Source organism: Paroedura picta, chromosome 3 (assembly GCF_049243985.1).
Source record: "Paroedura picta isolate Pp20150507F chromosome 3, Ppicta_v3.0, whole genome shotgun sequence".
Classification (NCBI taxonomy): Eukaryota; Metazoa; Chordata; class Lepidosauria; order Squamata; family Gekkonidae; genus Paroedura; species Paroedura picta.
Genome location: NC_135371.1, coordinates 77,931,869 through 77,957,850, shown reverse-complemented (window position 1 = coordinate 77,957,850; position 25,982 = coordinate 77,931,869). Strand labels below are relative to the sequence as shown.

At 44.2% G+C, this 25,982-nt stretch overlaps 1 protein-coding gene across 6 annotated transcripts in view; it reads left to right on the top strand.

Annotated features, from left to right (window-relative positions):
- Positions 1-3,822: 3,822 nt before the first annotated feature.
- GRIA1 (glutamate ionotropic receptor AMPA type subunit 1) overlaps positions 3,823-25,982 on the top strand; it is a 436,679-nt gene continuing 414,519 nt past the window's right edge. For 2 of the 6 annotated variants that reach the window (XM_077326500.1, XM_077326502.1), the window contains exons 1-2: positions 4,067-4,333; positions 6,274-6,411. In XM_077326500.1, the coding sequence (XP_077182615.1) occupies positions 4,252-4,333; positions 6,274-6,411 (220 nt within the window). In that variant the 5' untranslated portion in view covers positions 4,067-4,251. Of the gene's footprint in view, positions 3,898-4,055; positions 4,334-6,273; positions 6,412-25,982 lie in introns of those variants that run through there. The other 4 variants (XR_013229187.1, XR_013229186.1, XM_077326499.1 and 1 more) reach the window with 3 other exon arrangements.

Below are 25,982 nucleotides of genomic sequence, written 5' to 3'. Positions count from 1 at the left end.
TGGGATCGTGATGGGTCAGACACGACTTCACTGCTAACAACAACAACATTCCTCTTTGGGTACAATGGTGACCTGGGTGTCTTGATTGGAGACAACAGTTGGTTGGCCCTCCATGGGTATCATGATCATCTGTCCCACACTGTGGGCTAATTCTTTATCTTTCAGACTCTCTAGGCTTCATCGGCGTGCCCTGGCAGTCGGGGATGGTGTTTTCCTGGGAAAGACATACTCCAATGGAATCATGGTGGGGCTCTCTCCTGGGACTCAACTGTCTCCTACACGTCATTGGTATCATCCCTGATGCTAGCAGATCAAATCATTATCCAATGGGCAAGAAGTTAGCATCTGGACCCAGCTGAGATGTAGTCCTCTGGCTGTGGGCCTGCTGTCATGCCTTGTGGGCAGGAGGAGTTTTCTGAAGATGCTGAGGTTTGAAGTGCCAATCCTGGAAGGAGGAGTTTTACAGCCCCATGTAGGAGCTCACTGAAATCTACCTGCTATATCGGTTCCAGACTTGTCGCTGATGATCATGTGGGACTTGCTTGTCATTCAGCAATGCTGCTCTGGGACATTCACATTGTGGTGTGACTTATTGGATTGTCACTCTTGGAGGACTGTTGTGAATCCTGGATAAGTATACCTGGCCCATCAAAAAAGTGTGCAAGGCAGCACCAATTGCAGTATATTGCTACATAGCGTTGGGTCACACTAATGTCACTTTCTGGCAGGATGCTTTGTTTCAAGCAGATGGTGTTTGCCTCTTGGTGTGGATCTGTGCTTCCAGCCACCGTGGGGTTATTTGCCATCCAGGCATTGATTTTGTTTGCTGGCTCTGTACAGCGATGATGGTGTACATTTTAAGGATTGGGGGATGGGCTTGTGACTTGGCAATGTCTGTCATGCTTTGATGGTTCTTTCTGGCCAATGAGCATTGGCGAGAGTAGTGCTGGTAGGTGTTTTTGGGCAGCCCCACTCAGTGGCGGTGTTGGTAAGGGGCGGATCCTAGTTTTGCAGAGACCACGGCTGCGTGCCAGGCTCAGACGGTATCGGGAGTCTCCATAACAGGTTGGGTGTGTGCTGAGCAGCAGCTCTTCTATGGGGGAGGAGCTATCTCGCTTTGCAGGTGATGGTGGGAGCCCTAATAGAGGCTAACGCCCATAGGGTCTCCACCAATACCCCCCTCCTATGAGACCCAGCAGGCCTAGTGGTTGGGGTGCGCTGGACCATGTGTGTGGCTCGGTTCCCAATATGGTTGGCTTGCTGGAGTGGTAGGTTTTTGATAGTCCACTTGCCATTCGTAAACTGGATCCGCCCTCTTGGTGTGCCAACACTCATGTTCACAATAAAGCTGTGGCCACTATATAGTTTCTATTTCCTCTGTTGTCCTTTGCAGGGTCTGGAACATTGCAGCCTGCTAGGTAATAAAATGCAGTACAGTAAACATCTTGACAAAAGTGTATAATAACATCTTTAACAATAGGAACATGTATCGAATAACCCAGTTTGTAATTTAACATTCAACCATCGGCAACTCAGCTGTTCTGCACTGCGGGTTTATTCTTCTTCTGTTAGTGAAGTGAATGGTGGGAGGGGCTACTGGGCTTTGGCTGGTAGTTGGTGGCTTATTCACTTGTCCTGACAGAAGACCTAGTGGAAGAGGTTTCTTTTGCAGAATTGTGTAGTAGAAAGAGTGTCAGGAATCTGGGAGACCTTGGTTGGAATCCCCATTTCCCACTTCCCCCTTGGAAACTCACCGGGTGACTTTGGTCCCACCACAAACTCTCAGCCTGGCCTGTGTTTTTGATGTTACAAAATGGAGGAAAAGAGGATAATATTCTAAGCTGCTTATGAATTCTAAATGGGGAGAAAAATGGAATATAAACAAACAAACATTTCCCATAAGAATAAGAATCCCATGTCCCTGTTTGAGGAGAACTTTCAAGAGGCAATTACAAAGTGAGATTGTGGAATTTGAGTTCATTCACATGTTCAATGACCTCCCTGCCCAAATCTTAATAGTGATGATATTCCTATCATACTACAGATGCAAATTTTTTGCTCTCAAGCATTTCCTCTCTGCTCGAATCAAATTAATTATTGTGCACATTGTCCCTTTGCATCTTTGCAACACCCCTACAACATTCCTCAGAATATTCCAATTCATATCTGAAAAAGAACGCTTTGACTCTTCAAACCTTATGCTACAACATCTTATTGGCCCCTAAAGTACTACTAGGCTTGATTATAGTACCTTTTCTGAACAGAGAGGTAAAACATGAGTTGCTTCCTGCTTGCAAATGCAGGATGGTAAACTTTGCCTTGGCAGCCCCCCCGCTCCCGAGCCCTGAAATTAATTAATTATAATTAAAGGCATATTGTTATGTGGTAATGCCACAACATAGATGCATTTTTAATAAAAATAAACACTGCCACATTGCTATGGAGAAACGCCAGAACAATGGAGCAATCCCTCCTCTTTTGGGATTCCTGTTCTTTGGGACTTTATTTCTGTCTGTCTGGATTTCTGAAACCCTGAACATAGTCCCTGGAGCCAAAAAAGATATTTTGTGTTAATGGTTGGCTTAAAATCAAAGTGCTCAGACCCCTGTAGGATTGGAAGAAGGCTGCCCAATCACCAGCCCCATCTGGTCAGAAATACTTATTGGGGTATGTACTGAACCTGCCCCCTCTATTTAGCAATGCTGCTGTTATCAGAATATTCCTGCCTCTTCCTTGCTGCATTCTTGAGTATTGTTTCTTGGTTCTACTAGAATAAGTTTTGTGCATGGGCTTCTCTTGTTAAACCAATTAAATAGAAGATAAATACAGGTACAGCTACAGTTAATCCAGTTGTTAGACAAAAGACAAATGCAGAAGCTCCAGAAGCATTTTAATCCCTTGCTTTAAATTCTAAATGTATGTTTCTAGATTTATGGCAGAGGATGAGCTATAGACATAAATATAGTCATAGATACAAGTATCTTAATTAATGACAACTCACCAGTAGATATGCTGGCACAAGCTGCAGCGGAGGGCTGCTAGGACCCTATTCTTGACTTCGAAAGCTGGTTCCCCCTCATACGAATACAAATACTAAATAACAGCTGTTGAACGATGCCCTCCTCCTCCATTCTGCATTTGCATTTACCAAATAAATGTTTCCAAATCCCAGAAGGGATGGGTAGAGTGGGAAGCAAAGCTGTTAACTGTAACATTGCTTGAACCTTGGAGACCATCACTGTGAAAACCAGCACCTTCCCTTCCTATAGCCTCTCTCTCCATGGCACACACACACACACATACAGAGAGAGAGAGAGAGAGAGAGAGAGAGAGAGAGAGATCTCCTTCATTATTAGGCTATAAGGTATATCTAATCATTTGCAGCAGGCTGTCCTGCCCAATGAGTCAAGGTATGAAACACCTCCCATGAAACCCAAATGGGAAGGGGAGCTTAATTATGGTCAGAGAAAGAGGAAAAGAAGACTCAGCAGGAAAAGCAGTGTGAGAAAAGCCTCTCCCCTTCCCCTAAACCTCCTTTTTGGCCTCCTGGTCTGCTTCCCCCCCCCACACACACACACCATTACATTGTTGTTTGAAAAAAAATGGCTCCTAATCGTAAGGAGGACTTGGGCTTGGGGCCCTTAGATCCCTCCAGCCAATATGTCCCTCTTGAATGGTGACAGAAGAGCAGAGACCTTTCCCAATAGAACTTTGCCTCTTAGGGATGGGCACCTGGGCCCAGTGGTCTGGCCAGCTTCTACCAAAAGCATTATGGGGAAGGATTGGGGGTGGGAGTGGGGGTGGGGAGGCTGGGGCTGGGGCTGTCGGCACACATTGAAGGAGAGAGCGTGCTAAAAAGAGAGAGAGGAAGGAAAGAAGGAAAACGGGAGAGCTGTGGTGAGAGATAACAATAAAAGGGAAATGAGCTTGACGGAAGAGTTCTCGCTATGTGAGAGTGGGAGAGAGACTGTGTGTGTGTGCATGTGTGAGGGAACGAGAGGAGGGAGGCTGTGGATGAGAAAGGGTTTCTCTCTCTCTCTCTCTCTCTCTCTCAGAGAGCTCAGTTAATCCTGCTGTCAGTTGGTGTTAAGGCGGCGATCTAAACGCTGGATTCCAGGAGCCGGCGACACGCAGCCTCGGCCCCGTAAGACGGACGAGAGGACGCCCTCCCAAGAAACGCGCCAGCAGAGAGGAAAATACCCCAATCTATGCTTGGACCTGGGCTCCTTTCTCGCCAATGCAAAAGGGAATATGCAGCACATTTTTGCCTTCTTCTGCACCAGTTTCCTAGCGGCAGTGTTGGGGGTCAATTTCCCCAGCAACATCCAGATAGGTGAGTGCGCCGAGCCTGCCGCCAGTCACCTCCCTCTGGAGCGGGGCGCGCGGGGCGTGTGTCTGTCGTCGCCGAACCCAGGGAAGACCGACTCGGGAGGTGGCAGGATGCGTGGCGTGGGGGGCTCGCGGACTGGAGGGGAGAGGGGGGGGCGCCGGGCGGGCGGGAGGGGGGGGGAGAGAAAGACGCGACCTGCCTGCGCTCCGAGGGCTTCGACCATGGAGGCAGCCCCAATGGGCGATTCCTCGCGAGTGGACTGGCCGCTTCCTTTGGAGGGGGAGGCTTCGAAGGAGAGACACGTTGCCTTTCTCTCCCGAAATGGTCTCTCCTGCCCGGTGGCGGCGGAGATACCTGACAGGGAAAAGCAGTGCCTGCGCCCCTTTGTTGCTTCTCTTCAGCAGAAGCAGAGCGATGCAAGGCAAGACGGAACAGTCCGGCCCTTAGCGAGCCGTCCACTCTCTTCCCTGCCATTCCCTTTGCATTAGACTTCTCCGCTCAGCGATTCCCCGCCCCGGTGGATTTCCCCCGAACATAACTGAGAATATTTGCTTTGCAGCCCTGCATTTCCCCCTTCGCCTGATTCCTGTCTTTTTGCAGTGCCGCGCTCTGGCTCGCCAGCCGGGGGTCAAACACAAATCCAGGGCTAGCCCCATACTTGGCAGGACCGACGTTTTTATTGCAGTTCGCGTTCCCTTGCTTGCGTCCTCGTTTCCCAGATTCCTTCCACATCTCGCCAGGGAACTCAAAGGAAACGGGGAAATAAGCAGGCTGCCATTTCATGTGCCTCCCTTGGCAACAACGGATGCCTAGATGTGATTTTCCCCTACCATCACCCTCCCCTTTTTTTGGTGCACGATCTCTTCTCCAGAGCAGCAGGATTGTAGGCACACTGTTGAATATGGGGGGAAGTATTCTGCTTGGCACTAAACTAATCTGAATGGCTTTGATTTCCTCCTTGGAATGGGAGGATTGAATGCCAACAACAACAACAACAACAACAACAACAACAACTGTTTTGTTCTACCCAACCACTAACTCTAGACCTCATTTGCACATTTCAGAGGTGACAGTTTTTCGCTTCTCTCCCAAACTGAAAAATACAATGAAATATATCTCCAATTGAATTCAAAGGTAAATTCCAAAACTGGTCCCACAGTGCAACCCTTGATGATTTGATTACACTATTGCTACACTATTTTTTAAAAGTCCAGTAATTACACCAATCCAATAAACACCCCCTCCCTTTCCTGCAGTCAGCTTTCTGCATGTCCTTGACATCATCTGAACAGAATCTTGGCATAACTGCTATTGCTCTTGAGCTGGGTATGCCTTGCTGGGCAAAGTGCAATTGATCTGCTCATTTCTCTCTTCCTCTGTTTGTAGCCAGGTGTAGCTTGAACAATAACACAGTTCCTTCCTTAGTTCCTACCTTTTAGTTGGACAACAAGTTGTTGAGAAAGATCTGATTGGTGTGGGCAAATGTGGCTGAGCTAGATCTTGTACAAAGGAAAAGAAATGCTAATATTCCTTGAACAGGGTTTGTTTTTTTAAAAAAATTCCTGCCAGGAAGTGAGGCCCAATGATCCCAGTTCTCCATAGGTACAATTCACTCTTCATACCTGATTATTATGGTAAGGTGATTTATGAGTTCATATAATAATCACACTGCACAGAATATCAACACCAATTTCATACGTTTCATTCCTCACTTCTGATGAAGAAGGTGCTAATCCATGAAATATGATGCCACAACTCATTAGTCTTTAAGGAGCAAAAGGACATGTCTTACTTTCGCTGCAACAAACCGTTTTGGGAAAGTGTTTTGAGAAGTTTGGGGTTCTAAATTAGAAGGTTCCATTATGCTGGAGTTGAAAATGACTGTGTAATGTCAACTCTAAAATCTCCCTCCAATCGCCTTCTTTCTTTCCTTCTTTCTCCAGGGGGATTATTTCCTACACAACAATCGCAGGAACATGCAGCTTTTATGTCTGCATTGTCTCAGTTCACAGAGCCCCCCAAGCTGTCTCCCCAGATCGACATTGTAAATATTAGTGACAGCTTTGAAATGACCTACACCTGTAAGTAAGACTTATCTAGGCCAACTTTTGCCTCTTTTTGCTCTTTTCTTCCTTTATACTGCTTGATTATTCATTGGATGTATAGGGTACATGTAATGGTTGATCCTTTAAAATTAAAACTCTCCATCATGATCTGAGTATTAATAAGGTTTTATATGAGAGTCTCCCCCCCCCCAAGTTTCTATGGTTTCTTTATTTGAAGGCTTAACTAACTGTGATACCTAAACACTACAGTATTCTTACCATCTTCTTCACCAATATTTACCCTCATTATTTTGGGGGTTTGTAGCATGTGGTTTTATCATAGAGTACCTGTGTGACAATTACAGAGCGGAAATGGAAAGGGGGTGAACTATTCTGTGTATTTTGATAGCCATATAGTAGTGTTTGTTTAAAAACCCACAGAAACTGAGTGACCAGAAGTACGTAAAAAGGTCAGATCCAAAGCTAGGGATGCCATCAGTAATGAAAGCAAGATGGGAGGTTCTAATAGGTTACTCATATACTTGTTTCTGAGAATTAAAATGTTCTTTCAATCCCCTTTATAGTGAGTTTTGTACAGATCATTATTTCAGAAATCAGCATAGTATTTGGCTTCCATCTGATTCTGAAAGGGTGGAAACTGAAGTAATATTTAGTTTGATAATGGGAGAAATAAAAAATTCTGTGGTCAAAAATATGAAAATGGTGTCCTGTTTTGGTCTTTGTGAATACATGCTGCCATCTCAGGATTGATTTGATATTATAGGATTATTGTAGCTCAGTCCTAGTAGACATTAAATATGTGTGAACAATTAATTACATTTGGATCTTTGGAAGCTAGTTGTTGATCGAAACCACTGGTCTCGAAATGGAACCACTTCCACTTATTTTGCCACTTTGTCCCTGACATATACCCCTCCATTGTCTTGATTCATCAGAGGAAACTCATTTCTTTCTGTATTTTATGGCATATTATTAGTAAAAGACCCCTCCCCTCAAAAAAAGCACTTTCATTCTGTGATTCCTATTAAGATGTTACTGTTGCAGGTTCCAAAGAGTGGATTCAAATTGTGCTTATTACAGAGAGTAGAGCACAAGAAACTCAAAGGAGTATGACTTTAAGTCAGAAGACAAATCAGAAATGAACATCTTTGACAGATACAATTGGATTGCAGTTTACTGACAAAGAGAGGGAAAAAGTTGACTTGCTAGATGCAAGGCAAAGATGGCAGAGTCAAAACAAGACAAATCCCACAGGAATACTATGTTGTTATAATGATTGGGGAAACTGGCTATTTCCTGCAAAAGCAGAGGTTTTAAGAAGATAGTCTGTCTGAGAAAACATTTCTGAATAGTTTTAGTTTAAATATAATTACTGTTGATTTTCCAAGCTTTACTAATTTGTGGCAAGGTGAGCATCCTGGTTAGCAGATCAGAAAGTCAGATAGTATGATCGTATATGGTGGTGGATTTGGTTTGATAGGCCTGGGGCTTCCTGGCTCTGTGATTTTATAATTCTGTATCCCTAATTATCCTGAAGTAATCAACACAGAAAGGGTATTGTGCTTACAATGATAAATCAAAAGCAAACAATCTCCCCTTCTCTCTCAGATGTAACAGAAAAGCAATTTTGACAAGCTTCATCTGATAATTTAGGTTTAATCTAGAACACTTTATCCTAGGTGACTCACACTATTCAACTGCATTTAGTCTCATTTTTCTTAAATCAAGAACTTGCAGTATTTTGTTATCTACAATAATCAAATGCAGAGTTTTACTTGTAAGCAGTGTGGGGCTTCTCCTCTCCCCCTTCCCCTTAATGTTTCACCAATAAAACATGTATCTTTCACAATCAGTACAGAACTCTGTACTAATCAAAACCTCTGTCTCCTTTATACTCCCTTTTTATACCTCAATCACTGGGGAACCTAACATACATTTCATTTTCTTGCAATGTATGTGAATTTTGATTGCTTTCCTAAGCTATTTCTTTTCAAAATGTTATATCACTATTATGTCCAAACAAACATGGTTCATTCCTAGTAATGTAGAACGCGTTACTGATTTTTTGTGCACCATAAATTACCTTTATTCTCAAGGCCAATTATGTTTGTTCTCCAATTATGCATCAAGCAAGGAGCTCTTGTATTAGGAAAAATAGCACAAAGTCTCATGATGGGTATGACAAGGGAAGCACAGGGGTTCCCAACCCTGGATTTCTGTCATTACATTATTACAGGATCTGAAGGCAAAATCATCAAGTAGAAAATAGAGGATTGCTTAACATTTCCTCATCCCCAGCTTACAAATGCAGATGAGGTTTTCTTTTCCCTCTGAAGCTGGGCTTAAAAAGTATAAGGGAATCCAGATGCAGACAGATAGCCTCTTGAGAGGACAATTACCCTCAAGGGGAGGAGGTAGCCATTCTTATGTTATCTACTCCTTCCCTGAATATTGGGACCATGCATGTCCCAATATAACATCCAGTACACCTCAGAATTTTCAGAGTTCTGTTGTCAGCAACAACCTTCAAAGATCCCATTCTGGCATGCCTGTTAACAACTGTATAACAATAAACACTGATAATCATTGCCACAAATTAAAATGGAAGTTATGAATCAATATGGAAGTTATGAATCAATATGAGAACAAAAGTCCAAAATTATGTTTCATGGATCTTCAAAGTGACTAGTGACAGTGAGATAAAATTAACGGATGGAGATATGGAAGCAGCTTGTGACAATGTGCTTTTTTTTTGCCCAAGTGTAACAATCTCACATGTGGTGGGAGTTTAAAAGGTTTTTAAGTCAATAAATGAATATAAACTAAAAAACGACATACCAAAAATCGTAGCAATGAATAACTCAAAAGACCATACATAAACACAACATAAGCTTCTATCCAGCATCTGCCATGAAGTTCATGAGTGACTTGGGCAGTAGCATCCTCAGCTTTACCTGGTACACAGGGATTTTGTGAGAATAAAGAGGAGCAGAGGAGAACCAGGTATGCTACTATAAGTTACTTAGAAAAATGTAGTACTAAATAAATATTCAGCACCCAAGGATTTATATCAATTTTAATATAACAACCATAGTCTAGATGGCTCAGACTAGCCTGATTTCTCCAAATCTCAGAAACTAAGCAGCATTGGCCCTGGTTAGTATTTGGATGGGAGACCACCAGGGAAGTCCAGAGTCATGGTGCAGAGGCAGGCAATGGCAGGCAAAAGGTCGATCTATTCCCTCTCTGCAAATGTCCCTCTTTTGGTGATTTGGGGGGAGGGGGATTTCAATTTTTTTTTTTACAGCAAACATAAGGCATTTCTTGATGCAGATCCAAGGGACCCAAGCCCAGGTATCTTTTTGGCAGTGGTGGCATTCCATAGTGAATTCCTTCAAGGCCATGAACTGCTGCAGCTTCAGCACTTTCTCCCCTTTCAAACTGGCATGCCATGACCTATCAGCTGTAATGTCAACATGTTACCAATCAGTTTCAAAAAGTGAGACTCTCACTGAGGGAAAATATGTGATAAAGCATTGCTATCACGATGTATTAGCTTTCTTGACCTGCAGTGACATCCTTCCCCATGTAGCCAAATCTTATCTGCTGTGTATGACAACATCACTATTGTTATGAGTATGTGTGCATGGGGGGGGGCACTTATAAAATGGTGCTTGCATAGTGGCAGTTGATCAGAGTTTTGTGAGCATCAACAAACAAACAAGAGTATGGTAACATTTGGAACTAGATCAAGAACATGGGTAGTAGGATGGACAAGTTTGTTTTTCCCTGTAGCATGTGGCTTGTTCAGGCATCTGTATCTAAAATTATATAGAGCAAGTATGGTAGCTCTCTGTAAAAAAATGTCTCAAAACTTACTGAACATTTTTTGCTTTGGTAAAATTCCTCAGGGGTTTGGCACATGAGGGGGGGACCCCAAATTTGCTTTTACTTTTAACTTGAAGCAAATGTGATGGCAACTGAATGCCTCAAATGCAGTGCATCTGCTGTTTGCTTGAAGTCTACCAGGATCTGAATTGTATAGACCATTGAGATTAGTAAATGGACCACCATCCCCTTACCCAAGGCATTAGGTCTTTTTATCGCTTTTGAATTGGACTTGATGATTGTGTACACATCCATTCTTTTCTCAGTTTGAAATCTGGCAAGGCTGCCCACTGCAGATTCAATAGCAATTAAAATAAAACCAACATGGAAGAATTAGTATCAGATCTTCCTTGTATTCTCTTTGTAAGTCATTCATGCCTTCTTGGCTTTAAAATCACCTTGCAGATGGGAGGTATACTAGGCACACGTTAATATTTGCAATTGCAGATTTAAATGAATTGCAATTAAACCATTATTCCACGTTGAATGAAAAAAGCTTCTCTGTTGACAAACGTACATTGGTCGCTATTTCTCAGGATGGCACTGCTGTAATTTATTCCACTGGTAATCAATTAAAATGCAGTTTTGTAATTAAACTTCCTGGAGCTCAGTTGTACGATACTATGTAAATTTTGTATATTATGCTTGTTTATCCCAGGAGTGCCATAAAAGCAACTGGAATCATGTTTCCATAGGCTGCAATCCTGCACAATTAAGTCATGGAAATCAATTAGATTTGGGTAACTTGCGTACAGGGCTACAGTTATAGTGTACTGGACTCCACATGCAATTTAATAAAAATAATGCCTATTGAACATGAGTTCCGCCATCGGACTTCAGTATTTACAATCAGGTGAAATCTGGTTATTTTAATAATAAAAGACTGAATATGATTACTTCCCCTGAGATGCGGTATGAAAGTAATATTCTGCAAACCCTGAAATAATGTTAATTGAACATAATTGAGATACCTGGGGTTTGTGCTCAATATCTATGGCCACTGGATTGACTGGCAGTGAGGATCTAAATGTCAGTAAACCTCAGGTTTTCTGTAAGGCTTTTATAAATCTGATGCACATACATTAAATGTTCAAAATATACAGAGAAAGGAAACAATACAGCCATACATGAATATGTATAGTGTATTGCAGCTGATGGAGGCTCCTCTAGAGGGAAGTTCCCTGTTGGTTTTAGTTTTCTTTAGAACCAAAAATCCCAAGCACAGTTAAAAAATTCAGGAGACTGCGTAACTTATGCCAAGCTATCCAACAGGTGATGAGTAATTGGCTGCATGCACTCTGTTGTGTGGTCAGTAGCTGGCAATCAGAATAATGTGTATGATGGATGATACAAGTTCATTTATTTTCCTTAGTAAAGAAGCATATTTAAAAGACAGAAGGTTGCTTTTTAAATTCCTGGTCAAGTTTCACCCACTCTGAAATTGGGAATATCTTATAACCCATGTTGTAACTGAGAACTTCTTTATCAGTTGTTTTGTCTAGGATCTACCAATAGTACTTGTCTTTGCTGGGTATACTACTTCCATTCCATTTCTAGAAATTAAACCACCTCATCCTGCTATTTTAATTTGTCTATGTTGATTAGCTAACAGCAACACAGAAAAGATGGCCCCTATCCATCATTTGGTCAAAACTGGAGTACCATAATGTGCATTTCCCAATAGAGATGGTATAGCTTATTTTACCACTGAATTGTTCTTCTAGTTAGAAATAGAGTTGTGTCCTCCCGCTCCAGCATTGAATAAAACTAGGGAGTTTTATGTGATTCATGTAGCTACCCACCATCACTTCTGGGTTTTCCCTGGAAGTAATGTAACAATGCAGTCAAAATCACCCCCATGTCCCTGACCCCAAACACTCCCACCTAGTTAGAAAGCTTCGCCTACTATTCAGCTTAAATCACCTTTGTGACTAGAGTCAGAGTACCTTTACTGGCATAAGACCTTCGTGACTATTCCCTCTTGTTAATGCTAAGCAAAAAGTACATGTACTTTGTATGTCAGATTTATTATTTTCCTTTCATTTGCCATGGAACTCAAGGGAGCTTACTTTGGATTCCCAGGCATGTATTGGGTGTTCCATGTCAATAGTTTACCTAGTAACAACAGCAGCAGTAGCAAGCCCTGGAATATACCCAGGGCTGCTTTTGCAGCTACCGAGTTTGGTACCAAATGAAGTGTGGTGTGGCAAGCTGAAGTAACCAGATTTAGTTGGTGCTGAGGGCAGGGCAGGGAGCCATAGTTTTAGTTTGGTCTGCACCTGCAGTATTTAGGGAACTGGCTGTACAGTAAGCTCTGGGGAAAGTCTGGACCTTGGCTGACAGATGCCTCTCTTAATGCTGGATCCATGCCCTATGTTGTGCTAGTGCTTCTATGACTGTATATTTAAAAGGCCATGAATCCCCCCCCCCATCATTATGGTCTGTGGTTTGTTCTTCCCTTCACCCTCACTCTCCCCCACATTCTCTTGGTCTGCAAATCCTATTTAACAATGCTTGGCAGACTTCTCTCTCTTTCTTCCTCTTTGTTTTTTGACATTTAGAGTTTAGCTTTCTAATGATATAAATATTCCTCTGGGGAAAAAAAAAGAAAACAGCTAGAGAAAGAGCAGAAACCATGATTCAGGATGCTGAAGGTCTGTTGTACTGGATATGAGGTTGAGGAGGGAAAGCCCTATCATTAAGGATAGGCAAATAACTTATATAATTGCCTTTACCTCCTTTGAGGGCTCCTAAAGTAGTGTGGATCATTGTCCATGGGGTCGCGATGGGTCGGACACGACTTCACACATAACAAAGTAGTGTATTTAATTTGGGTGGCAGGAGTTGGCACAAGAGCATCAAACGTAATGTGTCAATTGAACTTAAGGTTACAATTCTGACTTGGTGTCAACCTGGTTAGGACTTAGCTGCACAAGAAGTAGAGGGAGAAACTGAAGATGTTACAAACTTGAAAATGTCATTTTAGTTTTGTTATAGGAGGAGACAAGGACCAAGCTATCATTTTGTGTCAAAATATGTATATACTTAATGGTTAATGTTGATAAGTAGCATTTCTAAAGGTAATGTTGTGAATGTGAGTCTTCAATTTCCCCTCACCCATGTCTGGATCAACTGCTTTCCCCTGCCCCCTTGTCTAGAATAACCTACAGAGGCATCTTCAGGTTACCAAAAGACACATAATATATGTGTACCAGTATTTTTGCAGGTGCTATCTGTCAATAACATTAAGTTAAAGAAATAAATATTGTGTGATTTTTGTAGTGATTAATAATCTATACCTCTTCCTTTGTTGAATCTTAGCCTCCACATTAAACCCATTTTCACTACTCAAGACCCCTGCAAGAAGGTTTCCAACTTCCACATAACATTACAGCTGGTACTGCTCTTAACAGGAATACAGCCCTCTTAAAAAGTAGAATTAGCTTAGGCGGGTTAATTTGCTCACCAATATCAAAAGCCCAGTGTATATAATTTAGCTACCAGCCAGTGAATAGAGAAGTCCATTTTTTGCATGTTTCTTTGTGTTGCTTCTCCAATCAAGCTGCCTTGTTCTGAGGCAGCATCTGATTCTATCGCTCCTAGGATCATCTCCTGTTCTTCAGAGAACAGAGGGCCACAAAATAATTCTTTGAAGAAATATACTGCCTGAGGAGGTTAAATGAGTTTGAGATGGATTTTTGCCTCACAATTAGCATTCCAGTATCTTCTCAGCATCACACATCTCAAAATGATACAGCACATTACATACCACAGCAGTCCCCTTTCTGTTTGCTCAGTGTGCCAGTCATTATTCCTCACACCAGCTGCCTTTGTTCGATTTCCTCTATTCTGCTCTTTAAATGTCATTGCCAATCAATCCCTCCAGCAAGATATTTTTGCTCACTAATTTTCCCGACCATGCCTTTTATCCTGAGCTGCTGAAAACAACCCTCATTCACACTTACATCCTTGCATAACCTAAATCTGCAGTCCAAGAAAAGGAACTAGAAAGTACAGTTCACAAATTGGATTGATTGCTTGGAGAATGTGATGACAGGAGGGAAGATACATATAAATTAGTCAGGCAGTGCTTTTGCCACCTAATCTCCTTTTGAACAACATGCAGTAGGGCAAAAAGATGTCTTAAGGTTAGTAAGTAATATGTTGCTGGTGACAGGGATCCTCAAGTGGGTGAACAGAGCCACTCTGACTCTGTTGGAGATGTTACAGAGAAAGTTATACATCTATTAATGAATGACAGGTCATGAATGTCAAGAACTGGAACTAATTTAATAGAATTAGGGCTGATGTCAATATTCTGAGTTATTTAATCAGTTTAGGAATCCTGCCGTATTTTGTATAAAGGAAAATAATTCCATTGTTAGTTCAAGAAAAACACATAAACAGTTTCCCTAATTTAGACGTTTGGGGACCCTGATTGGGTGGAAAGGCAACATTTAAAGGAATAAATAAATAAATCTCAAATCCAAGGGACATTCTACAAGTGGTTACAAGCTGTCATGTTTCTCCAGTGTTAGAGCCTTGGTCCCTGCAAATAGCTATAGATAGCTACAGAGAATGTTAGGCTTTCTGTATTTCAGCTGTGGCCAGATGTGGTGAACAACAATGGGGAGGAAGATGTACACATTGATAATAATGCCATTCAGCCCATGTCACTCACTGACATATTAACTCACTGACAACAGTGCCAGAATGATACTCCTAAACAGACTATAGAATACAAGGCAGGAAGAATCTGTGGACTGGTTTGTACTTGTGCAATTTCTGATGCAGATGTTACTGGGATGTGTCAGTCAAATTTCCATGCAAAGTAATAATTTAAAATGTGTATCACCTATGAGTACTCCTTATTATAAGTATGTTCCAGTTTCACTTTCAGTCATACTTAAGCATTTACAGCTCATCTACCTAGCTCGATTATTCAATAAATTAGTGTTCAGTCAATTCAGCTATTGTGGCAATTATGAGGGGTTGTCACACTGTGCATGACACATTATTTAATTGGTTGAATAAATGTTAATAAATTCAGTACTGGAACTTGAACAAGTAAAATGTCTATAATTCAACTAATGGAGGTCCAGCAAATAGAGTGCAGTAATAAGGATGAAGACAGACAGGCATTTTGAAAGTTATGGGAATGATCTGAACACAAATTTCTCTGAAAACGAATGCCTCAGAAAGCAGGGGATTCATGTTCAAATCACTTCTGCTAAACTTGCAAATATATCTGTCTTCACCATCCATACTAAAAAGTCTAAATTAGTATGAATATGAGGATGTGGAAAGGTATAGTATACTCTGATTTCATTAGGTATCAGAAGGTAAGCAGAGCTGGTACTTGGGTGAGAGACCACCAAAGAAGACTTTGTAGTAGAAAGCAATGGCAGACCACTTTTGCTTTTCAGTTATCTTGAAAGTCCCTTGCTGTTGTCTGTGACTTGACAGCACTTTACACACACATACAATGTGGATATTCAGGTTTTATTTAATGAGAAATCTCCAATTCAATTCAATGGACTACCATAAATGAGAACATTCTGTGTAAACCCTCTTCCATTATTTTTTCTTTTAAACTTAATTGATAAAACCAACTCAAGAGTGGTGGTCTGTGATTTATCCCTGATATTAATAAGCACAAATGATGTTTTAAGCTGGCTTGCTTATCATCACATATTGCCTTGTGAATTTACAGACTTGTAAGTCTTTTGGATAAGATCAGCACCACAGAAGATGGACAGCAACAAATAAGGATCCAGGCTGCCTCACAATAAAACATCTGTACACCGCCGGTGGCGCCGCGGGCGCCACGGACTAAATAATTCGTTAAGGGGCCTTGAGGTGGGCTTTGTCCGTGATGAGGAAGGGTCCGGATTGGACCCTTCCTCACGACAGACAATCGGAGGGACCAATCGGCAGGCGCGAAGCGCCTGCCGATTGGTCCCTCCGATTCCCAGCCCCAGCAACTGCGAGCCGCGCGCAGCGCGCCTCGCAGTTGCTCCCGGCCTGACGCGGCGAGAGGCGCAAAGCGCCTCTCACCGCGTCAGGCCGGACCCCAAGGGAGCCGCCGACGCAAACACAAGACTCCAGCCGCCGAGAAGCTGGAGAGAAAAACAAAACACCCCCAGAGGAGCCTTTCGCAGCTCCAAGCCGGCGCCCACGAGAGCCAGCAGACAAAAACAAACTCCTGTAGGAGCCCTTCGCAGCTCCAAGCCCACGAGAGCCAGCAAAAAAAAAAACTCCTGTAGGAGCCTTTCGCAGCTCCAAGCCGGCGCCCAGGAGAGCCAGCAGACAAAAAAACTCCTGTAGGAGCCCTTCGCAGCTCCAAGCCAGCACGCCCACGAGAGCCAGCAAAACAAAAAACTCCTGTAGGAGCCTTTCGCAGCTCCAAGCCGGCACCCAGGAGAGCCAGCAGAAAAAAAAACTCCTGTAAGAGCCCTTCGCAGCTCCAAGCCGGCGCCCAGGAGAGCCAGCAGAAAAAAAAACTCCTGTAGGAGCCCTTCGCAGCTCCAAGCCAGCACGCCCACGAGAGCCAGCAAAAAAAAAAACTCCTGTAGGAGCCTTTCGCAGCTCCAAGCCGGCGCCCAGGAGAGCCAGCAGAAAAAAAAACTCCTGTAAGAGCCCTTCGCAGCTCCAAGCCGGCGCCCACGAGAGCCAGCAAAAAAAAAAACTCCTGTAGGAGCCTTTCGCAGCTCCAAGCCGGCACGCCCAAGAGAGCCAGCAGACAAAAAAACTCCTGTAGGAGCCCTTCGCAGCTCCAAGCCGGCACGCCCAAGAGAGCCAGCAGACAAAAAAACTCCTGTAGGAGCCTTTCGCAGCTCCAAGCCGGCACGCCCAAGAGAGCCAGCAGACAAAAAAACTCCTGTAGGAGCCCTTCGCAGCTCCAAGCCAGCACGCCCACGAGAGCCAGCAAAACAAAAAACTCCTGTAGGAGCCTTTCGCAGCTCCAAGCCGGCGCCCAGGAGAGCCAGCAGAAAAAAAAACTCCTGTAGGAGCCCTTCGCAGCTCCAAGCCAGCACGCCCACGAGAGCCAGCAGAAAACCATTAACCCTGTGGGAGCCTTTTGCAGCTCCAAGCCGGCGCCCAGGAGAGCCAGCAGAAAAAAAAACTCCTGTAAGAGCCCTTCGCAGCTCTAAGCCGGCGCCCACGAGAGCCAGCAGAAAAAAAAACCCCTGTAGGAGCCCTTCGCAACTCCAAGCCGGCACGCCCAAGAGAGCCAGCAGAAAAAAAAACTCCTGTAGGAGCCTTTCGCAACTCCAAGCCGGCACGCCCAAGAGAGCCAGCAGAAAAACATTAACCCTGTAGGAGCCTTTCGCAGCTCCAAGCCGGCACGCCCACGAGAGCCAGCAGAAAAACATTAACCCTGTAGGAGCCTTTCGCAGCTCCAAGCCGGCACGCCCACGAGAGCCAGCAGAAAAACATTAACCCTGTAGGAGCCTTTTGCAGCTCTAAGCCGCCGCCCACGAGAGCCAGCAGAAAAACATTAACCCTGTAGGAGCCTTTTGCAGCTCCAAGCCGGCGCCCAGGAGAGCCAGCAGAAAAAACAACTCCTGTAGGAGCCTTTCGCAGCTCCAAGCCGGCACGCCCACGAGAGCCAGCAGAAAAAAAAACTCCTGTAAGAGCCCTTCGCAGCTCTAAGCTGCCGCCCACGAGAGCCAGCAGAAAAAAAAACTCCTGTAAGAGCCCTTCGCAGCTCCAAGCCGCCGCCCAGGAGACCCAGCAGAAAAAAAAACTCCTGTAGGAGCCTTTCGCAACTCCAAGCCGGCACGCCCAAGAGAGCCAGCAGAAAAACATTAACCCTGTAGGAGCCTTTCGCAGCTCCAAGCCGGCACGCCCACGAGAGCCAGCAGAAAAAAAAATCCCCTGGAGGAGCCTTTCGCCGCTTCAAGCCGGCGCCCTGGGAGCCCCGGCAGCCGCCCACAGCGCAGCTGCTGGGTGCTCCCTGCCCTCATGGCCCCAGAACACAATGGAGCCGCCGGGAAAGCCGCAGAAGAACAAAAAAATGCAGAGGAGACGCCGCCCGCCTCCTCTTTCAGGTAGCCTGTCCCTCGCTCTGTCCCTCGCCTGCCGCTCGCTCTGGTCCCCACCTGCTAGCGCCCATTGTCTTCTTCAAACAATGGGCTTTTTTACTAGTAGTTCAAATAATTCCAGAAATATAATTCAGCCTGTTATTGGATATGGATATAAAAAATGGAAAAACAGTAAGATATAACAAGAATTCCTAGCACTCAGGAATGCAAATGGGCCCCCATATGTTTGGTGTGAGCTTTTCTTCTTTGCCCTGGGAGAAAAATACCAGGAAAACTTCTACTCTTCAGAGATGAACAACAAAACAAAGTCAGAGTCCAGTGGCACCTTTAAGACCAACAAAGATTTATTCAAGGCGTGAAAGCTCACGCCTTGAATAAATCTTTTTTTGTCTTAAAGGTGCCACTGGACTCTGATTTTGTTTTGTTGTGCTGCTTCAGACCAACATGGCTACCCACTTGAATCCTTCAGAGATGAGTTGGTGGTTGAGGTCTGACAATTGTATGGGTTTAGTTAACATTAGTCATTGAGCTAATTCTCATTTAAATGCATATGAAATATAGGTCTAATTCAGTGGCATTTCCTATGCTGCAAAATGTTTGCACCAGAGCCTTAGCTTATAAGATTACTTATAAGTAGATTTTGGCATAGATTTCAGGAGTTATAGAAGCATGTGAATTCTTGTTTAGTATTTGTTATATGAGAGTTTATTTCTACATATTGCAAAATTTTGATCTATTACGCTTTTAAAATGTGTGTATAATAATAAATATATAAGGATAGATTCAATTCAGTAGGGCCTTGCAAAAAGTCCTTGTTTCTAAAAGATAAGATTTATTACTTTGGGCCATAGAACTGCATATGTGACAATTGTGTCTCAACTATTCAGGCATGCAAAATAAAGAGATGTTACATCATGAAAGCAAAATGGGGTTTTATGTAGTATAAGTGCTAGAAGCCCTGTGCATGATGGCAATAGCAGCAGCAGCAGAATGCATGTTCCAGTTAATGCATATATTTGCCATTGGATGCTTGCAACAGTTACATGCTTGCAGATCTCTGCATGTTGGGAAGGGGAGTCTAGGAGTTATGAAACCTGAAAGATAGCTTTGTGTATAAGATGGGTTTCTTATCACTAAGAGAAGATGAAAAGGTGTGCAGTTTATTGGAAAGAGGAACTATAAAACTATCTGACCACAACAGCTGAGGAAAGCAAACAAAAGACACTTGGAAGCCTCATCAGGGCATAAATGAGAGGGATTCTGATATTACTGTAGTGCAAAGGGCCAGGGCTTCTGGGATAAGCTGAAAATGAGAAGCAGGCCTTGTCCACAGGGAGTGCACGGGACATTTCTATGTACAGAAAATGATTAATGTATTTAATGAACTACTAAAAGAAGCAATAGATGACAAACTACAACCAGATGCACTAAATAATGACAGCCATTGTGGGCTGCAAATTCAGCAGCAAAATCCTGTCTAGCAGAGTCAGATGCATAAGTCATAGTCTGCCTCTGCAATGCTCATCATAGTTAACAGCTTTTCTGTTAACTAGATTTCAATAAAATCCAAATGTGATAAGTTAAACTTAACAAGCAACTCCATTTTGCACCTCAGAGGGTGTCACAGAGAACTCAAGCCCCATCTGTGTTCCCCCATGCAGGCTTGTTCAGGATTACAATAGTTATAACATGCCTTTGATGCAGTGAATGCTGTCCATTCTGAAGTCCTAGGTTCATAGTTCAAGTCTGAACAAAATTATTCTTTTGACTAGCAAGAAAGCCCATTGCAAGCAAGAATGCAATGGGCGCTGGGATCCAGGGGACACCGGGAAGGAGGGCTAGTGTGCAGTTTGGGGCAATTCGCTCTGTCTGTCTATCTCTGTCTCCGTCGCAGCAGGAGGGATAGGAGGGAATGAAGGCTTGTGTTTGGTCTGGCAGGGCTCTGTGTGTCTCTCTCTGTCTCTGTCATGTCTGAGAAGAATGTGGCTAGCTTCCAGGGAGGGAGGGTGGAATCTGTAGGAGCAGGGCCAATCAGGGTGCAGCCAGCAATTGGCCCTATTCCAACTTGGACAGTTGGACATGTACCACCCCCCAGGCTGTTTCGCAAATATATAGAGGAACCATGGATGAGGATTGTAATTAGACTTAAAGAGGTGTTACTGTGGAGAATGACCCTGTCAGTCTCCAGCATTTCTGGTAAAAAGACAGGCGAGGGAGTCAGGACCTTGCCTGAGAACATGGGATGCTGCTCCCAGTCCATATAGAGCTAGATGGACCAATGAATTATCTGGGAAATAATGGCAGATTCCTATGTTTGAAGAATACTGACTGTGATCATCCTTGAATGCTGAACAGGTCAGCCAGTGATCTGCCACAAAGCAGAGCACTCAAGAGGCAGGCAAGGATTTTAATGAAGCGCTAAGGGCAATGCGGGAGGACAAAGGGGCGGGGGGAGTATGGGATAAAAAAGGAGCCAATCAGGAGCCGTGAAGCCGCTCCTGATTGGCCCCTCCAAGTGTCAGTCAGGGAGGTGAGGGGGCCACGGGGGAAGCAGCAGGGCCGCCACGTCGAAGACACGGTGGCCCTGTCAGTCCCAGAGGTGAGGCGGCTAGGGGAAGAGCTTTCGGTGGTGGGAAAGGAGCAGGGCCTGCTCCTTTCCTACCGCCGAAGCTGAAACATTGGGGGGGGGGGGGTGGAGAAAAGGCTTTAGCACAGCAAAAGGAGCAGGCCTGCCACTTCAGAGACACAGTGGGCCTGCTCCTTTCACCATGCCGAAGCAGAGACCTCTGGGGGGGGAAAGGCTTCGGTGTGGCAAGTGGAGCAGGCCCACCACGTCTCCGACATGGCGGGCCTGCTCCTTTCGCCATGCCAAAGCCTTTCTCCCCCTCCCCCCCGAGGTCTCTGCTTCGGCACGGTGAAAGGAGCAGGCTCGCCATGTCTCCGACGTGGCAGGACTACTCCTTTCGCCGCGCTGAAGCAGAGGCCTCAGGGGGGAAGGCTTCCCCCCATCTACCCAGCCCCCCTCCTCCCTGCTACCCTCTGCTGCCACTTTCCCACCCACACCCACCCACTCACCCACTCTTCACCACCCATCTGTACCTCACCCTCCCACAACGGGTCCTTCTCCCCTTCCTCCCACTGCTGCCCCATCCCCTTTCAGCCCACCTCCCTCCCTCCCTCCCTGCCTTCCTTCCTCCCAGCATTCACTTTGTCCTTCCTTCCTTCCTTCCTTCCTTCCTTCCTTCTGCCCATCTAAATTGTCACTCTGTGTCCCCTGCTCCTTGGTGCCAATGGAGATGGATTGGTGAAGTTGGCAGACAAGGAGTCAGTTTCAGGCAGCGAATCTCAAGTAAGCAAGTGAGTGGGCAGCAGGTGAGAAAATCCTGGGTATATTATTCCTTCCTTCCTTCCTTCCTTCCTTCCTTCCTTCCTTCCTTCCTTCCTTCCTTCCTTCCTTCCTTCCTTCTGCCCATCCATCCACCCACCCTGCTAGTGCCCGCTGTATTTTGGGTACAGCGGGCTTAATATCTAGTCTACTAATAAAGATGCAGAATCCAGCATCAGGATTCTGCTCGGAAATGCTGGTTTTTTTTCCTGATAACCATTTGGAGACTTAATTGTTCATACAATGGGTGCTGCCAATTTCAGAAAGAGATTTTTCTGATTAGAAAATATTTATTTACAATTCAGGAAAGTTAAGAAACAGAATGGCTATATAAGAAAGGATCAGCTCTAAATCAGTTCTAAAAAGTTCTACAGGGCCTGCAAAAGGGAGCTCTTTTGCCAAGCATTTGGTTGAGGTCGGCTGGAATCAGCAACACCACTGGGCCCCTGACCCTCCCTCCCAGGAATCCATGTATCGAATCCAAACCATGAGCTGTTTGATTATTTCCATGTTAAACTGTTATCTTCTGTTGTTGTTATTGTTACCATTGTTGCATTGTAGTTAATTGACACAGAAACTGAGTTCAATGTCTAAGGAAAGTGACTACCTTGCTGGATCAGGGGCATATTGTGGACATAGTTTATCTGGATTTCAGTAAAGCTTTTGATAAGGTTCCACATGTTCAACTTGTTGACAAGTTGGTAAAATGCGGTATGGATCTAATTCTGTCAGGTGACTCTAAAACTGGTTGACAGATCGTACCCAAAGGGTACTTGTTCATGGTTCAACATCCTCTTGGAAACAGTGACAAGTGGAGTGCCCCAGGGATCTGTCCTGGGCCCTGTGTTGTTCAACATATTTATAAATGATTTGGAGGGATTAGAGGTGGTACTAATTAAATTTGCAGGCGATACTAAACTGAGAGGGGTAGTAAACACAACAGAAGAGCGAATCAGAATACAGGATCATCTTGATAGGCTCAAGAAGTGGGCTCAACTGAATGAAATGAAATTCAATAGGGACAAATGTAAAGTTCTGCATTTAGGTAGGAAAGACCATATACAGCTAGGATGAAGGAGACTAGTCTTGGCAGTAGCATGTGTGAAAAGGATCTAGGAGTCTTAGTAGACCATACATTGAACATGACTCAGCAGTGTGAATCGGTGGCTAAAAAGGCAAGTGGGATTTTGGGCTATATCAAATGGAGTATCATGTCCAGATCATGGGAGGTGATGGTACCACTTTATTCTGCTCTGGTTCGGCCTCACTTGGAGTACTGTGTTCAGTTTTGGGCACCACAGTTAAAGAGGGATGTAGATAAACTGGAGTGTGTCCAGAGAAAGGCAACAAAGATGGTAATGTGTTTGGAGATCAAGACGTATGAGGAAAAATTGGGGGAGCATGGTCTGTTTAGCCTGGAGAGGAGACAACTAAGAGGGGATTTTCAAGTATTTAAAAGGCTGCCATATAGAGGGTGGAGCAGAATTGTTCTCTCTTGCCCCAGAGGGATGGACCGCAACCAATGGGATGGAATCAGTGCAAAAGAAATTCTGTCTAAACATCATGAAGCAGTTCCTGAGAGTTAGAGCGGTTTCTCAGTGGAACAAGCTTCGTCAGGAGGTGGTGGGTTCTCCATCTTTGGAAATTTTTAAACAGAGGCTGGATAGCTATCTGACAGAGAGGCTGATTCTGTGAAGTTTCAAGGGGGTGGCAGATTACAGTGGATGAGCGATAGGGTTGTGAGTGTCCTACATAGTGCAGCGGGTTGGACTAGGTGACTCATGAGGACCCTTCCAACTCTATTATTCTATGATTCTAATGTATAGTTCTCTACGTTCCATGTGAACCACCCTGAGCCTCAAGGGAGGGCAGTATACAAATGTAATAACTAAATAAATAAATATTTCCATTTGATTTAATAATGTATTAATAAGAAAACCCTCCTGTCTTGGTTGTTGCAAACCAATTATTTCTTGAACATAAATAGCAAGTGTGATAAATAACTGGCTTGCAACCTTTCTTTAATTTTCTTACCAAAATGCTATATCGGTCAAAAAAAATGCAAAAAAATTAAAAAGTTGCATGGACATCTTATAAGTACAAGTACCATTCTCACTGGGAGAATATCTCCCCTTTTCCTTATGTTTATTCATATATTACTCATTTGTTTTGTCACATCATTAGATGGGTGAGGGAAAACCCAAAGCTCATCACCAGCATCAAATAATAACATTGAGATATAGAAAACTTCAAGTGTGTCTTTAGAAATTACAGTCTCCTGGAAAGTACTTAGTTTAAACCTTTATAGCACAATTCAATACATATCTGCTCTGAAGTATGTCCAATTGTTCAGTGGACTTACTTCCTGACAAGTGTGCTTAAGCTTGCCATTTAAAGTACACTTACTTGGAAATTAACCACGTTAATTTTATTTATTTATTGAATTTCTATACTGCTCTGGGAGGTTTACATAAAATGTCAGGAAAATACATAGAAATCTAGTGACAGTAACGTAACAGTGGTTCCAAAATTAAACATAGCAAATTATAACACAATATTATAACAGATTCACAGTGTGACAACAACTCTCAACTTTAACATGAACCCGTGAAAGGTCAGCATGGCTCAGATCATGGGATGTGTGTGCTTGGGGACCCAACAGATGTCGTTGAGTTGGCTGGCCTCAAACTAATATCTGGTGGAGGAGCTCTCTTTTACATGCCCTTTGGAATTGTGGTAGTTCAGAAAAGGGCCTAACCTCTTAGGGGAGCTCATTCCATCTGGTGGGGGCCAGGCCCGAGAAGGCTCTGGCCCTGGTTGAGGTCTGCCGTGCTTCTTTGGGGCTAGGTATCACTATCCAGTGGGTGGTGACAGAACGTAGGGTTCTTTGGGGGGTATAGGCAGAAAGACAGGTACAGTGGGCCCAGACCGTGTATGGCCTTGAAGGTGATTACCAAAAGCTTAAGCCTTATCCAGAATTCAGTTAGGAGCCAGCAAAGTTGTTGAAGTGTAAACTGGATGTGGGATCTCCAAGGTGTGTTTGTGAGGATCCTAGCCACAGCATTTTGGACCATTTGCTGTTTCTGGATCAAGATTAAGTGCAGGTTTGCATAGTGCGAGTTGCAGAAGTCTTGTCTAGGTGTGACCGTTGCATGGATCACTGTGCTTAGGTAGGCTGGGGCCAAGTAAGGCTCTAGTAGCTTGGCTTGGCATAGGTGGTAAAAGGTCTGCCATGCTACTCTCATGACCATGGAAAAGAAGGCATCAAACATCATGCCTATGTTTTTGGCGGAGTGAGTTACCAACAGCTGTACTCTGTCCAGGTTTGGTAGGCACGGTTCCTCGCTTGGTCCCTTCCTACCCAAGTCATAAGACATCCATCTTTGAATGGTTGAGCTTCATATGACTCTGTTTGAGCCACCTCATCACTGCTTCCAGGCTAAGGATTCTGGGGGAGAATCAGGATGGTCGCCCATCAGGAGGAAGAGCTGGGTATCATCTGTGTATTAGTGGCAACCCAGCCCAAACCTCTGCACCAACTGAGCAAGAGGGTGCATGAAGTTGTTAAATAAGATAGGATAAAAGACTGCTCCCTGTGGGACTCCACATGTGAGCTTACGATGGCTAGATACTCTCTCTCTCCTATTGCTACCCTCTGTCTACAACCCCCAGGAAGGAGATCAGCCATTTGAGGGCTGTCCTCTGTATCCTGGCATTAGCAAGACAGTGAGCTAAGATCTCATGATCGACTGTGCCAAATGCTGCCAAAACATCTAACAGTATAAGCAGTGCTGACCTGCCTTGGTCCAACTGGCTGTGGAGGTCATCCACCAGAGCAACTAGCACCTTCTCTACCCCATGGTCAGGCTAGAAACCCAACTGAAATAGGCTGAGGAATAGGCTCCAGGAATTCTGATAGTTGGTCTACAGCAGTCCTTTCAACCAACTTCCCCAGAAAAGCTAAGTGCAAGATGGGGCAATAGTTGTCAGGCTCCTGGGGTACAGAGATGGGAGCACCACCGCCTCTTTAATCCTTCTGGGAATTCTCCTGTTGGGAGGGAGAGGTTGATTATTTCCTAGAGGGGGGCCCCTATTCTTGTCCATTGTTTTTAGGAGCCACGATGGGCACAGATCTAGCGGGCAAGTGGTTGAACTTGTTACTATTAGCATGCTGTCCACTTCAGCTAATGAGAGTTGTAACTCAGTGTTGTCTCCAAGGATGGCCAAGGGGCCTCTAGTTAACTTTCTGTGCCCAAGGTTGGAGG